Source organism: Balaenoptera borealis (assembly GCF_965194805.1).
Source record: "Balaenoptera borealis genome assembly, chromosome: 14".
NCBI lineage: Eukaryota > Metazoa > Chordata > Mammalia > Artiodactyla > Balaenopteridae > Balaenoptera > Balaenoptera borealis.
This window is the reverse complement of record NC_138875.1, coordinates 90376147-90392641: the sequence shown is the minus strand read 5'-3', so window position 1 is coordinate 90392641 and position 16495 is coordinate 90376147. Positions and strand designations below refer to the sequence as shown.

General features: G+C 56.4%; 1 protein-coding gene across 3 annotated transcripts in view; it reads right to left on the bottom strand.

Moving 5' to 3' along the window:
• ADGRD1 (adhesion G protein-coupled receptor D1) overlaps positions 1-16495 on the bottom strand; it is a 154506-nt gene that overhangs the window by 37301 nt on the left and 100710 nt on the right. For all 3 annotated transcript variants that reach the window (XM_082353228.1, XM_082353230.1, XM_082353229.1), the window contains one exon: positions 13378-13501. In XM_082353228.1, coding sequence (XP_082209354.1) covers positions 13378-13501 — 124 coding nt within the window. The remainder of the gene's footprint in view (positions 1-13377; positions 13502-16495) is intronic.

The following is a 16495-nucleotide window of genomic DNA, read 5'->3' as shown; positions in this document are numbered from 1 at the left end:
GGCATTCACAGAAGGGTGGATGGTCAAGAGGCGAAGAGCGGAGCTGCCTTTACTGGGCACCTGCTGCATGCGGGCACTGACCCCACAGAGCAGCCTGCGGCCATCCTGGTCATCACGATGAGGAAACGTGACCGCCCAGCGCTGCACAGCTGGCAAAGCAGTGCTGACCCCAGAAGGCCTGGGCCCCCCTCTGCATCAAGCACGTATTAAGCACCCACTGTGTGCCAAGCCTGGGGCTTGCACTGCGGTGGGGAAAGCAGATAGTGAACAAAGGCATAAACAGATAAACACATGAGTGAGGAAATAAGGATGCTAGTTCTGAGACTGACCAGGCTGTGATGGACACAGAGGCCGTGGTGAGGTGATGGGTGGGGGACGGGGAGGGGGGCCCAGACCTGAGTCACGCTGGGTCCTCCCTCTCCCCTCAGAGCCCACCCTCACCCAGTCCTGTGGGTTCCTCAGCTGACATGTAGCTATGCATCCCTCTTTCTCCCCAGTTTCCGAGCCTCTGCCTTAACCTCCTCCAGCCCCTGGACCCCCTCACCGCTCCCCATTTCAGCCGAGTCGCCACTCAGCACACGTGGCTCCCAGCTTACCCGCCTCCTGGGCACCCCTGCACCTAGAATGAAATCCACATTCCCTCCCAGGGTCTCCAAGGCCCCCGAGTGATCAGCCCCGCCTGCACCTCTGCCTCACCACCTTAGTCGCTCTGGCAGGAGGGTCCACGCCTCTGGAAAGATTCAGCAGAGGGGACTGAACATAGGAAGTAGGTGTAGAAGTGTGGGAAACCCTGAAAAAGGAGATGATGGTGAGGGTCCCCAGAGGACAGCCGCAGCAAGAGCCTCTGCCCTCGTAGGGTGGGAAGGACAATGGGAAGGGGAGATGTGAGCAGAGCTGGGGCCACTGGCAGAGCTGGAAACACAACAGGCCTGTCCCATGAGCTGAGGTCGGCGGCGGAGGCGGGGTACAGCAGGAGCAGGGACCACGGAGGTGACACAGGCAGCGTCAGGAGCCTCTGAGCGACAGCAGAGGTGTATCACTTCGTGCCTGGCTCTCACTGGCTGGACTTGGCAGGAACCAGTTGTCAAGGGAACCTGCGCCCGAGCAGAGCGAAGGACAAGTGGGGACACGTCTGAGCGCATGCAGCCCACTTGCTGGATCAGCCCGGGTGCGGATGCTCTCGGCCCCTCGCTGCCCCTGGACCCTGTGTTCCGTTTCCTCTGCTTCTGCCACCCCACCCCCAGCTCTCCGCCAGGCCGGCTCCGTCGTGCCTCTGGTCTCCCCTCCTGCTGGGATCCAGGTGGAGCCTGCCCTCCGCGGGGCGGCTGGGCCACGCGCCTTCCTTCAGCCCCTGGGCAGCGGGGGGTGTGGCGACAGTCCCTGGGCTTAACAAGCCGCAGGCTCTGCCGGCCACACCCGCTGCGCTGAGTCCAGACGGCAGGTGAATCTCACATTCCAGGGGTGGAAATAAGCCCACAGCCCCAAGGACAGGCAGAGATGAGCTTCTGTCCACAGGTCATCGGTACCAGACCATCGGCACCTGGTCTGGTACCCACAGCCCTGCAGTGGTGCATCGGGTGGGATTTCTCCCCGCGGGATGCATGAAGACTTGGCTCCAATGTCTTTCAAAAGATGTCAGTGACTTGCCTTCCTCAGGCTGGTTACCTCATCAAAGGAGCCAGCGGGGGCGAGGACGGAGCCCCTTCACCCCCTTGTTACCCAGACCAGGCTCCTGGGGATGTCTCAGCATCTCCCCTCAGCCCCACAGCTTGTGTGCCGGTCTGGGGCCGGCTAGGAAAACAGTAACCGCTTCAGCCTCTCAAAGATTTGGAAATTTAATTCCGGGCAGTGTTCACAAAGGGGAGAGGGGAACAGAGATGCCACGGGGACGATGGCACGACCCAGGCATTAATTAATCACAGCAGGAAGCCACCTGCTTGGCCCATGGTCACCTGGGAAAGCCAGGGCCATGGGCTGGAGGAGCTGCCCAGCGGGAGGCTGCAAAGACAAGGCCAGGAAAGCCGCCTGAGGCTTGCGAGAGAGGATGGGCACGGGGCGTCACCGCCTTCCCCTCCCACCTCCTACCAGAGCCCCAAGGGGCAGGGACCTGGGAAGCCAGCCAGCAGTGGTCAGCCCTGCGATGCAGAGCCCAGCAGGGGAAGGGGTGGGTCTGAGAGCAAAGGCCCGGGACCTGGACAAGACTGGGCTCCTGGGGAACGGATCTCTCCTGCGTCCAGCTCCTTGGTGGGAGCCGCGGAGCCGCCGGCCCTGCCCCTGAGGCTGCCGGCCCCCAAGACACTAACCGGAAGCTGTGTGACCTCCAGCTTTATACATGGGGGTGGGACGGGGGTAACGCAACACTGAGACTGCAAAGCACGTACAGCCTCTGTTGGGGGAGGCGTGTGGACAACGGGAGGACGTGGACCCAAGACACCCGTCACCCCAACACTCTCTGCACGGAGGCGGGGCTGGAGCAGACACACCCCCCCCCATAAATGGTGGCTTCAAGCATCTGTGAAAAGCTAAAGCCTCGCGCTGCTTGACCCCGCACGGCCACTGTGGTGAGTTCTCCTACAGACGCGCTCACAGTGAAGGGAAGGGAGTCTGCACACAGATATTTATTGTTCGCAGCAGCCAAAGACTGCCGTCACCTGATGTTGATCCGCAGAGAAATCACGGGGTGGGCGGGGGAGGCACGCAGTGGTGAAAATGAGTGAGGTAAGTCCGCGCAGACAGGGATGGACCAGTCACCAGGATACGTCTTTCAGAAGCATACAACAGTCTTTACAGCACGCAGCACTGTGTTGAAGGAACAGGGAGTGACACGGAGACTGCCTCTGAGGTGACAGAGCCAGCCACTGCTCCGGGCAGGGCCCTGGGAGACCCGGGATGGAGGGGGGAGCCGGCGTGCTCAACTCTGCCTTCTGTGTTGTTGCACTTTTCCCACGTGGTGTAGCATCTTTACAGCAAACGCACCCCAAGGAATTGGCCCTGGCTTCACCTCAGTCCGGCAAGGAGCCCTTGGGCTCCTGTAGGGCTCCTCACCCCTGACACAGGGGGTGGCAGCTTATCAGAGATGGTTCCCCTTTGCCCCTTTTTCCACCACGATGCGGAGATCCATAATGCTTACGACAAAAAATGTGGAATCTACCCGCTCTGGGTCATGACACACTTCAGTCCCCGACTCAGTCCCCCAGCCCAGAGCTGACCGCCCTGAACCACTGTGGAGCCCTTGGCCTCCCTGCCCTACCCTCTATCCCTCTCTCTCCCGTCTCCCTCCCTCTGGGGGGCTGCACATCAGTCCTTGGATCCTCGGGATGGAGACGCCCCAGCTCCACCCCGGCTCATTCCCGGCGTCCTCGCTCCTGGCCACCATGCTCACACCCCAACCCCACGGAGGGCGCTCTCGATCCTGAGGGCAGCCCTGAGAGAGGAGCCCTCGGGGACCCCGCTGCCAGCTTCCCGTGCAGCTCAAGCCCCATCACAGCTCCAGAGCAGATGCTTCTCAGAAGATTCTAGGATAAATGAAGCAGTGGCTGCTTTTCCCCTGAAGTAGCAGCCTGGGTCTGGGTGGAGGACTGGGGGATAATGAAATTGCAGGGGGGGAGTCCTGACCCCACAGAGAGGCACTGTTCCCAGGACAGCAGGGCCGGGCCGATGCCAAGCTGATACCCCACGGCACCAGGCTGCTGTCTCCTCCGCCTAACGTCTGCTCCTACCACCTCAGCCCATTCCCACCAGTCCCAGGTGGTCGCAGTGCCTGCATGCCTGGGGTTCTAGCGGGGAGAGAGGGGATGGCAGGCAGGGCCCAGCCCCAGAGCTCAGCCAACATGCCCACCCCAGAGAGGCAGCAAGGCAAGGACTCAGGGAAAGAGCCCGAGGAAGCCCTGGAGGGAGACAGGAGGGAGAGAGATGGGAGGGGCAGGGGAGGGGGAGAGGAGGGAGAGAGATGGGAGGGGCAGGGGAGGGGGAGACAGGAGGGGGAGAGATGGGAGGGGCAGGGGAGGGGGAGGCAGGAGGGAGAGAGATGGGAGGGACACGGGAGGGGGAGACAGGAGGGGGAGAGATGGGAGGGGCAGGGGAGGGGGAGGCAGGAGGGAGAGAGATGGGAGGGGCAGGAGGGAGAGAGATGGGAGGGGCAGGAGGGAGAGAGATGGGAGGGGCAGGAGGGGGAGAGATGGGAGGGGCAGGGGAGGGGGAGACAGGAGGGGGAGAGATGGGAGGGGCAGGGGAGGGGGAGGGGGGAAGGGAGGCACTCTCTGCACCTCTCCAGTGCCCCACTCAGCACCGTCCCAGGCTCTCCGGAGAGGCTGGTGAGATTCACCCCGTGGACATGGATGGTGGGGGGTCCGAAGAGGAAGTTCCTGGTCCGAACACAGCCTGGAAGGGCCTGGCTGGTGAATCAGCAGGAGGGAGAGAGCAGGTATGCAAAGCAGAGCCCAGAGGACCAGCCAGGACCCAGCGGGAGCCTGTCTGCTACCCTTTCCTACGTAACTGCAGGGACCAGGGAACTGAGGAGTGACGCGGGGGGCCTTTCTGGATCTGCAAGAGGAAGGCATTTAGGACCGGCCCCTCCGTTGCAGATACACAAGGTGAGGCATTACATCCTGGGGGGGCGGGGAATAAAGGGCAAAACAGAGACTTTTCAGCTCCCTCCTCCCGCAGGACCCCCGTCAACAAGGAGACAGTAGTCCTGACTCCGCACCTAGAGGCTCAGGACCCTGCCGTCCTTCGGAAGAATGAAAGAAGCGGGAGAGACACCCGGCCCGGAGCTCTGATGCTGCCTGCGGGGAGGTCTGTGGTCCCCAGGCTCAGCCCTGCTCCATCCCAGTCCCCTCCCTACTCCTCTCTGAGGCGGCTCCTCGGCTGCCAGGACGTCCCAGGCGGTGCTAGTGCTGACATCACTGCGGCCTCGGTCAGGCCGAGTGCCTGGGGCTGGGTGCTCAGAGCTCAGTGCTCACTGCTGGGTGCTCAGAGCTCAGCACTTGGGCTGGGAGGTGTCTGACCCCCCCCCCCCACAGCTCCATGAGGAGGGGGTCCTCACCCACGTCACAGGCAGGGAAGCCAAAGCTCAGAGCGGGCCCTTGCTCAAGGTCATGTGGTGTGCTGGGGGAGGGGCCGAGTGCCTAGCTGACCCGGAAGCAGAGTGGGGCCGCTGCTGGCCACACCCCAGTGATGGGGACAGAGCCACACACAGTAGGTGCCCATCAGAAGCTGCCTAAGTGACCTGCACGCTTGGAGACCCTGGAGGAAAGAACCTGCTTCCCGATGGTGAATCAAGCCCTCCGCCAGCACCGGACTAAATGCTGGCCCGGCCTGTCTGCGATACACCCACCAGGACCACAAATACAGCTCAGAGAGGGGGCATTTCACCAGCCCCAGGGCCGCCTTGTAATTAGGCTCCCGCGCCCCTCCCTGACAGCGAGAGTCTGAGGGTGTGGCAGCCACCGGTGGGTCCTCTAACCATCAGCCCAGACTGGACATGGGCCCTGAGAGACGGAGGAGGGGCTCCTATGAAGGTGGGACACCACCCCCTTCCCAGCCCCGCACTGCAGCTCCAGCCTCAGGAAGGCGTGGTGTGCCCCAGCCGTGCCCTTCCTTTCCCACCAGCGGCTAGATTTAGAAACGCCCAGAAGAGCCTGGAGTTTGCTTCAGGACATGGACTCCTCTGAGTCAGAGACCACAAACGCCAGTGCCTCCAGAGAGGCAGCTCATATAAATTCAGGAGGCCAGCCGGGAGCGTGCACACATACTAAACAAGTGAAGCTATTCTTCCACAAAGAGACATCTTTATCTTCCTTTCTTTTCCAACAGTTCCTCTTAGTGCGTATGTCGCTTTCCCGCCGGAGAAAAGAACAAGAAGCATTTTACTGTCTGCCTAAAAGCAGAATAATGAGAACATGATGACGAATGGCCCCTAGCGTGAGGGAGGTGATAGGGAGTGGTGGGGACTGTGGAGAACTGCAGGGAACACCCCCGCCCGCAGGGAGCAGGGCTGCTCTGTCAGGAGTGGAAGCTCTGTGTGGCCAGACCGTCTTCTTCTTCTTCTTCTTCTTTTTAAGAAAACCAGAAATCCAAAATTTTAGATAATATCTCTTAGTTTTGAAATGTTGACAAATGGCAAAATGGCCATCATTTTAAAAAGTCTACAAATAACAAATGCTGGAGAGGGTGTGGAGAAAAAGGAACCCTCTTGCACTGTTGGTGGGAATGTAAATTGACACAGCCACTATGGAGAACAGTATGGAGGGTCCTGAAAAAACTAAAAATAGAACTACCATACGACCCAGCAGTCCCACTCCTGGGCATATATCTGGAGAAGACTATAATTCGAAAAGATACGTGCACCCCCGTGTTCATTGCAGCACTATTTATAATGGCCAGGACAAGTCAAACAGAGAAAGACAAATACCATGTGGTATCACTTATATGTGGAATCTAAAATATTATACAAATGAACTTATCTATGAAACAGAAACAGAGACCTAGAGAACAGACTTGTGGTTGCCAAGGGGGAGGGGTGGGGGAGGGATGAGTGGGAGGCTGGGATTAGCAGATGCAAACTATTATATCTAGAATGGATAAACAACAGGGTTCTACTGTAGAGCACAGGGAACTATATTTAATATCCCGTGATAAACCGTAATGGAAAAGAATATGAAAAAGAACGTGAATCACTTTGCTGTATAGCAGAAATTAACACAATGTTGTAAAATGTTATTTTGTTCAATAAAATAAATTTTAAAAAATTATTTTAAAATAATGGGCTAACTGAAACACATCCACCGGCCAAAGTCAGCCTGCAGACCACGGGCTGTGACTCTGTCTCGGGAACCGTTCCTTCCCTGTGGCTGCCAGGCCCCCGGCCCCAGGCTCCCTAACTGATGGGAAGGCGAAGGGGCCCCTGAGGTCCAGCCTTCGCAGGTGCACCTGTCCTGGCACAGTGCTCCTGCCCCCTCCCAGGACAGACGTCCAGGCCCAGGCTGCTGTCAAGGAGCCCATGAGGGAACCAGGGGCAGCCCCTGATCCTGCCTGTTCTGACTTCCCTTCCTACCTATAAATTCCACTCATAAGGCAGCCACTGCGGTTACTGCTGCTTCAACAAGAAACCCGGGGTGATGCCCGCCTGCCCCCTGCCCCGGATCCTGCCTGGAGCAGCCCACCAGAGCGGGAGCCTCTGTTCCTCGGTCCCCGGCGCCCGCTGCTGGTCAGTCCTTAGAGATGAGCGAGGTCCCAGCACCCGCCGGCCTCCTCTTGTGCACCTTTGGTCCCTGTGCCTGGGAGTCAGGGGTACTGACTAAACCCGCATGCACCGGGCTTTCCGGCATCCGGGGGGAGCGCTCCTGCGTTCCTCCAAGCTGCTCTCCCCTGTGGAACTGACTACCTCATGCACACACTTGTTCAGCCGGCCCCCTGCCGAACGCCAGCCGCTGGGCACCGGGAAGGAGCCACGAGCAATGCTCTCTCAGACCTCAGCAACGGCCTCCCCAAGCTGTGAATTGTATTCTTCCCTCATCTGAGGTCATTCCACACAAATGCATTACCGGGGGCGTATCACACAGGCCGGGGGGCTCGGTCCAGTGTCTCCCGACCCTTGTTTGACTCGCTCGGGGAGGCGGGGGTCCAAGGGCAGACCCCCGAGGCGGAAGCTGGGTGGAGAGGAGCCAGGAGAGACGGGCAGGGAGAAGCAACGCGGGCTCGGAGGAGACAGCCTGCCCAGGAGCCCAGGAAGGCACGGGCTCAACGTCGGGGAAGTAAAGGCATTCGTGCTGTTTTCATTCATTCTCCGAAAGCCCCACGGATCTGGCATCTACCTGTGATAACTGCCTTGTTGCTTTTTTTAACGTTCATGAAAACGTTCATTTTTAGCACAGCTAATTTTAAACCATTTTCAAATCGACCTTTCCTGGCGATGAGTAGATATGATTTGCTTCCATGAAGACACCCACTGACTGTGTCTAAATCTGGTGTTGCCACTGAGTGGCGACAGATCTGTAATCACAGATGCTCTGTGACCACAGTTTTCCAGCTTCCTAGACCGAGCTGCCTCTTCTCCCTCTCCCACCGGCAGGCACAAACACAACTTCCTGCTGAGTGTTTGCCCCTCTGCCCACTCCCACTGCCCAACAGACCCACCCATGTCACAGAGGAAACTGGATTTAGTCCTCGGTGGGTAAAGGGTCCATCCAGGGGCGTGACCACCAGCCTGAGCTTTGCACAGGAGGGCAGAGCTCAAGTCCAGACTCTGGTGACCTTGGGGAAGTCCCCAAACCCTCATCTGTGAGGCCCGCATGGTGAGGCCAGAAGGAGGGGAGAGACCCCCAAACAGTGCCTTTCCTGTGTTCACTGTCACCAGCAGGCACTCTGCTCTGTGACCCCCAGGACCACAACCCACCGCCAGTGACCCCAGGGCTGCCACACCTGCAGACAGAACACCTGCCCTTCTTCTGGCTCTCGGTCTGCCCGCGGCTCACTGTAGAACAAGTCTTGTTTCCTGCGTCCCTGGAACTGCTCTCCCAAGAGGCAGTCTCACCAGTCTCCTCTGCATCTTACTTCCTGGAGGGCCATCTGTCCCACTGCCTCCCTTCAGACCCCCAAACGAGGTCCCATCTCCACCTGCTACAGAGCACACGTTTAGAATCAGACTAACCCTAACTCGCCCTTCAAATCTGTTAACAACCGGCCCAGCCACTTTCACGGGACGTGAACACAAGCTTGATCTGACTTTGACAGACAAGATGCCTGACCCTAGGGTCTATTCAGAGAGAGGTCTGGGGCCAGCAGTGCCTGGGCACCGCCTGGGCCCTGTGAGCAGGGAACCACCCAGACCTGAGGAACCTAGATCAGCGTTTTCACAAGACCCGATGGTCCCTGAGCACGTGGGGTTCAGGCTGCTGGTCTGCAGACATCGGACTGGCCCAGGCCACGGATACACCTCTCACACGTGGCCTAGAAAGGATAACTAATGACACATCTAAAAATCAGGAGATTTTGCACAAAACCCGTCTCCAGCTTTTCTCAATCAAAGAGGCGGCAGCTCCAGCCCGCGTGCACAGCGGCTGCCCCGTCAGCAGGGCAAGGGCTCTCAGTTCACCACACCCCCCGCGATGGCCTCCACTCCCGTCACCCCTGCGGCCTCTCGGCGCCCCGGACATTTGGGTCTGACGCTCCCTGGCGCCCACCACGCACCAGCCTCCTTGCTGTTCATGCTCAAGCCTCGCACCCACGGCCCCCCCGCCTGCGCGCCCTTCCATCTGCGTCTGCACGGCTCCCCCACACCCCCCGGGTCTCTACCCGTCGCCCCCCCGCTCAGGAGGCCCTGCGGGGCCACCGCTGTCTTCCCGCCTGACCCTCCCACGGTTGCCCTCACGGGCCGCGTCTCCGTCCACACTCAAGGTCCTGAGCGCTGTATTTTTCCAGAATAATGCCTAAAGAGCCCAGGGGTCACCTGGAGCTCAACAATTCATTGGTGAATGGATGAGTGACCACAGGCTGGGCCAGCCCGCCCTCTGGGCTTCATTCTCTCCACTTGTCCAGGAGGGGGCTGGGTCGCAGGACCACCCAGACCCTCCGGGCACTACTGACACAGGTGCCGCGTGGCGGCAGGGCGGTGCCTTTGCCGGGGGCCAACGTGAGTGGCTGGACTCTCCCCTGTGACACCAGAAGGATGAAGACGGAGCCACGAGGGCCGAGGCCGTGGCAGGAGGGAGGACCCGGGGGCCTGGCTGGAGGACAGAGGTGGAGGCGGGAGCCCCACAGAGGCCATGCTTCTCATCTGCCAGGGCCTGATGTGCCAGGAGATATGAGTGGCGTCAGGACCTGCGGACTAGGATAAGCAAGGACGGCAGAGGAAGCGACTGGGTGGACGGACCAGCAGAACCGGAGCCTCGCGCAGTCAGGGCGGCTGATGCTTGGGTCTCGCAACAGGGACTTACTCTCCCGACTCCCAATGCACTCGGCTGTGTTGTCATCTTATTTCATTTTTCTTTAAATCACTAGCAACGGCCCACGGCACTGATCCCCCTGGCTACCAATGGTTCACAACCCAGTGTGTGCCCCAACTTAGGATTAAAGAGCTGCAGGTCAACGAGAGAAAGGTGTTTTTTTTCTGTTTATTTGTTTTTTGGGCTGCGTCAGGTCTTAGTTTCGGCACGCGGGATCTTTGTTGAGGCATGAGGGATCTTTCATTGCGGCACACGGGTTTCCCTCTAGTTGTGGCGTGTGGGTTTTCTCTCTCTAGTTGTGGCGCGCGGGCTTCTCTCCAGTTGTGGCGTGCGGGTTTTCTCTCTCTAGTTGTGGCGCGCGGGCTCCAGAGCGCGTGGGCTCTGTAGTTTGCAGCACGCGGTCTCTTTCATTGAGGTGCGCAAGATTAGTGGTTGAGGCGCAGGGGCTTAGTTGCTCCGTGGCGTGTGGGATCTTAGCTCCCAGACCGGGGAGGGAACCCGCATTCCCTGCATTGGAAGGCGATTCTTTACCACTGGACCGCCAGGGAAGTCCCGAGAAAGGGTTTTGACTGAGCACGTGGGAAGGATGGAAACGGAAAGGGAGGAGGTGCCAGTCACTCAACTGCCCCCTAAAGGTCACACCTTCAAGAAGACGCTCCCGCTGGGACTGTCTGGGGGGGTCACACCTGCCTGGACAACAGGTGCGCTGGGCAGACAGGTGGGCTTGTACCCCTCAAGTCTACGACAGAACTGCCCGCTCTGAAACTAAAAGCTGATGCGTCAACGCCTGGGCTTCATTTCACGCGTCGCCAGTTTTCCCAGGCGTAACCTAGCAACTCTTGGCGACTCGGTCTGATGGGGCTGCTGAGAAGTCTGCTCGCCCCACCCTCGCTTGAAGCTTCACCACGAGCAGAGCAAAGGGGGTCATCCGTTCAGATCGACAGTGTTGCGTGTGTCCATGCGGGGAGTTTGCGGGGTGGGGGGCGGAGCAGCCCCCGTGTCCTCCTAGGGACCGCCAGGAACTCCTCTCCGGAGTCTCCATCAGTAATTCACAGCCTGCTTGTAAAATCCATGATACGCTGTGCGATGGAAAGGCCGCCCTGCTCACCACCTTCCCCCCGCGATACGCCAACCTCGTCAGTCCTCCTGCCCTCTGCACTCTCCTTCTCAGCCTGGAATATTCCTCTCCCAGGCCTCCTAGAGACAAGACTCTGCTGGCCATTCAAATGTCACTTCCTCGGAGACAACCGCCCAGACCACACTCCCAGAAGGCGTCCTCCCTCCCCACCTGCCGTCTCCTCCATCGCTCCCTCCCCACCTGCTGTCTCCTCCATCGCTCCCTCCGAGGCTCTTCCTACACTTATTGCTCTTCGAACTTACCATTTACCCGCTAATTTGTTTATGCTCTGTCTTTCCCACTAGAATATAAACTACTCCAAAGCAGAAACACACGGTTTTTCTTGTTTACAAATGAACCTCTGGGCCTGGCAATACCCGATAGGTATTTGTCGAATGATGGTGGATAAGGAGCCAACCCTTAGGTAAACGCCGCATGCAGTCTGGGTGTTGCTATAAGAACCACACCTTCCCTAACAAAACGGATGCAATCACGGGCTCATCAGATACCTCCTGACGCCCAGTGTGTGCAGCGCCTGGAGTACAACACCCAGGAGAACGGAGCCTGTTCATAAACACACAGACCCTGCGAGTGGACGCGCCCTGAGAGGGCGGCCCGCGTGACGGGAGGTGAGTTTGCCAGAGCAGGTCATGCGGCAACGGCGACCCAGCGGCCGGGGCATCTCATTGCCCGTCAGCCGCCACCTCCCTTCCCTCAGGCACGTGGGAGTGAGGAGGTCAGAGCATCCTCTTGACAAGCGGCCGGTGTGCCAAGTGGCTGGAGGACTCAGCTCCACTGACGCAGGAGGAGAAAGCCCCTGCCCAGCTCCAGCCCCACTGCCCCAGGTGAGAGCTCCAGCCCAGCGCCGCCACAGATCTTCAGGAGCAGCCAGAAATTCAGAGTCGTAAAACATCTTCAATCTCCACAACCAGAATGGGATGAAACCAAACTTGTCTCCAGGTGCCCGACCCACCCTGCATCTTAGGAGATCCTAGGAGAAGCCCCATCGACTCCCTGCTCTCCCACCCCCACCAGGAAAATTCAGTTTTCTTTGTGGGCCTAAGAAGCCAAGGAAGTCATCACGCCCAGATGTCAGGGACTGGTCATAGTTCGGAGGGTCCCACCGCAGGGCATCTGCCTTTTCTTTAAGTTATTTATTTATTTTTGGCTGCGTTGGGTCTTCGTTGCGGTGCGCGGGCTTCTCATTGTGGTGGCTTCTCTTGTTGTGGAGCACGGGCTCAAGCGCTCAGGCTTCAGTAGTTGTGGCACGCGGGCTCAGTAGTTGTGGCTCATGGGCTCAGTAGTTGTGGCACGCAGGCTCAGTAGTTGTGGTTCACGGGCTCAGTAGTTGTGGCTCGTGGGCTCAGTAGTTGTGGCTCACAGGCTCTAGAGCACAGGCTCAGTAGTTGTGGCGCACGGGCTTAGCTGCTCCGCGGCATGTGGGATCTTCCCGGACCAGGGCTCGAACTCGTGTCCCCTGCACTGGCAGGCGGATGTCTAACCATTGCGCCACCAGGGAAGCCCCACATCTGCATTTTTAAAGAGCACTCTGTCTTCTCCTACAAGCTACGCCTCCCTCGAACCACAGAAGTTAACCTCTAGTTCTTAGTGCTGACCAAGCCTAGTAGGCAATAAAGATTAGATATTCTGAAGCAGAGAAACCCAACCAGGAGGGGCCTCTTCCATCCTTAACCTGAGGATAGACGTCCCCGTTTGGAGAGGAGGACGCAGGGGGCGGTCGGAAATCCCGTCCCCCACCTCAGGGCTCACTCCCGCTGGGGCTGGAAGTCAGGTCCCTCAGAAACAGGTCCAGGGCCCCGTCTGCAGCCCAGGGTCTCCTGTCTCACAGCAGAAATGCTGCGAGGACACGGCGTGGCCACCCTGGACATAGATGCAGCTGTATGCCACCCCCGGTGACACCTTCTCGGGACATCCAGGCACACGGCTTATAGCCGAGGACCTCGCTCTGCTGGACACGCCCGTGGCACAGGGAGGGTTTCACAGCCCAGTGACCAAAGACAGAAGACGCGGCCATGACCACCTCCTAGGCGGCACGTGCATCCTCGAGAGGGACCCAGGGTCTGCACAGGTGCTGGCTGAGGAAACCTGGAGCACAGGAGCTTTTGCCAAAGAAGCGGAGCGTCATGGATGTCCCCAACCACCGGGCCTCCCTACCTGCGCAGGCTCCCATCTGCCCGGCTGCGGCTGAAGCCCCCGGCGCTGACGACGAAGCCCTGCCACCCGGCCCCCACCGCAGGCTGACGGAGAGAGGGCACCTCCTCGCGGTCCCAGAGCCCCTCCTCGCCTGGCGCTTACCTCCAGCGGGGCCACCTGCATCAGGATGGCGAAGTTGGTGAGGTGCGTGCAGCGGCAGACAGAGTAGCTGAGGGTCCCTTCGGTGAGAGCGCAGCCCTGGTTCGACCAGATGCCTTCTCCGGAGCTGAGGACACAGGAGGAACCGTCAGTGGGAAGCAAAGCCCACCCGTGGGCCGAGAAAGCGTTCTCACCACCAGGCTGACAAGACTAGGGTGTTCCTGGTGTTGATGAGACCCCACAAAACAAGCACCTCCTTCCTTCCGGGCGGGGAAAGTGGCGTAACCACTTTGGCCCAATCACTTTGCAAAACACCTGGTCCAACGTCCAATAAATACGAAGTGTCTACTGGCCATCTGTATGTCTTCTTTGGAGAAATGTCTATTTAGATTTTCTGACCATTTTTTGATTGGGTTGGTTTTGTTGTTCTTGTTGTTATTGAGTTGTATGGGCCCTTTGTATATTTTGGAAATTAAGCCCTCGTCAGTTGCATCATTTGCAAATATTCTCTCCCATTCCGTAGGCTGTCTTTTCATTTTGTTTATGGTTTCCTGTGCTGGGCATTTACCCAGACAAAACTCTAATTCAGAAAGATCCATGCATCCAATGTTCATAGCAGCACTGTTCACAATAGCCAAGACAAGGACGTAACCGAAATGTCCATCGACAGAGGAATGGGTAAAAGAGATGTGGCACGTATATACAATGGAATACTACTCAGCCATAAAATAGAATGAAATAATGCCATTTGCAGCAACATGGATGCAACTAGAGATTATCATACTAAACGAAGTTAAGTCAGAAAGACAGAGACCAATCCCATATATCACTTATATGTGGAATCTAAAATATGACACAAATGAACCTATCTATGAAACAGAAACAGACTCACACACATAGAGAACAGACTTGTGGTTGCCAAGGGGGAAGGGGGTTGGGGGAAGGATGGAGTGGGAGTTTGGGGTTAGCAGATGCAAGCTATTATATATAGAATGGATAAACAACAAGGCCCTACTGTAGAGCACAGGGAACTATATTCAATATCTTGTGACAAAACATAATGGAAAAGAATATGAAAAAGAATATATATATGTATAACTGAATCACTTTACTGTACAGAAGAAATTAACACAACATTGTAAATCAACTGTACTTCAATAAAATCTAGAAAAAATGAAGTGTGCGGGTCCTGCAACCCAGCAATCCCACTTCTAGAGAATTCTGAGCTCTGTGCACAGGGATGCGTCTGGGGTACTTACTGAATGATGCGTGATACTAGAGAACATTTTAAAGTTACCTAATGTCCACCTCGGGGACCTGGATAAAATTTGGTAGGGTATATACATCAGTCAAAAGCAGCATGTATCCATATGGATAAAACACAGAAACAATATACAATGTTGAATGCGTAATAATGATGTAAGGGCATGACACGAAAGAAGATCATATATTTTCTATGAACATAACCATAAATTATAGATAACTTATTGAGAAAACTCCCCACAGAGAGGGCAAGAGACCAGAATAAGATGTAAAAGTCTTTTACATGTTTTGCTTTTTTATAATTTTTTAAAGAATAATGTTTTGACGTATTACTTGCTTTATTTCTTAAAGTATAAACCAAGACAAAAATGACTTGAAGCAAAAATGCACAAATGTTAACTGTGGTCATTCTTGTGGTGAGAATATGAGCGACTACAATTTTCTTCCCTGTATCTCTCTATATTTTCAAATTCAAAAAAAAAGGATGCTTAAATGGTTCTTCCCAGAAATTGCAACTTTGAGTGATCAGCAAAGACAAATCTTTGCTTCCGCCAAAGGCAGGGGCCCCTGGGGAAAGCTTTTATAAAGCTGAAGAAATTTAAAGGCTCTAGGTTTCTCTTTGCTGTACATTCAGTTTTCACGGCAATGTCAGCCGTGGATGAGAAATGTGGCCATCCCAGAGGGGTGATGGATAAAGACAGTCCTGCCCCGCTCCTGCGGTGTTCTGTGAACAAAGCACACACTAGCGGCATCTTTATTTTCATCCCTGAGGCAGAGGGTGTCCCTGCGAGGATGCTGTGTGATTGTAACTCTCGGTGAGCTTGGGCAGCGTGGAACCCGAGGGTGAGGTGGGAAGGGTCGTCTGGAGGTGGCTCAGGGGTGGCACTGAGCCTGATGGCCGAGGCTCGGGGACAGCGGCCTCAGAGGCGGTGTTTGTGCTGAGTGAGGTGGGGAGCATTTAGTAGAGACCAGAGAGCATAGCCAGGACCACTCGAACCTACCAGTTTTCAGGAGCAACCCCCCAGTAACGTCAGGATAAAAGGGCCTTAAAGATGGGCACGTCCTGCCCCACCCTGCCACCTGTTAGGGCTAACCTGTCCCTGGTCCTTGAGGAGAACCAGCGACACCGGCTGCTGGGTTGTATGTGACCTTTGTCCATGGAATGTATGAACGCCACACTTGAATTAGAGGGTGACCTGAGAACTAGCGGGCACGAATTCGGGGAGCGTGGTCCTAGGATGGAACGTGTCCCCTCTGCTGACGCCAAGAGTGACTGCGAATTAAAAACCGTGAAAGTCACATTTTCCCAAATGGAGCCACGAAGCCGTGACGATGTCTTCATTAACCAGGGGAGCTGAGTCCCGCGTGGCATCACCTCTGTGTGCATGGAAAGATCCGCGTCCCAGGGAACCCGCGGAAACAAGAAGCCTGGTTCCCCGACTTGTGAATAAATAAATCTGCCATGGCAGCCAGGTCAAGAGATATCAGATAACAGGAAAATATGTGTCTTACCCTGTGACCTAGGAAGTTGGCATCTGAGCAGAAAACTGCTCTTCCACATGTATAAATGGAATGTGTGTGTATAAATAAGAAAAAATACTACATGTTGGTGAAAAGAGATGTGGGCAGAACACAAAATAAGGATGGCGGAATGATGCAAGAAACATGGAACTAAACAACACCATATATTTCCCAGGAACATAAATATAAAACATCCATAAATTATCAAAAAATACACAAAAAAAAATCTCCCCACTGTGGCTACTACAGGAAAGAGGAGAGATCAGGATAAGATCTAAAGGTCCAACAGGACAAAAGCTTTTTTTATAATGTTTTCTTTTTTAAAAGAATAATGTTT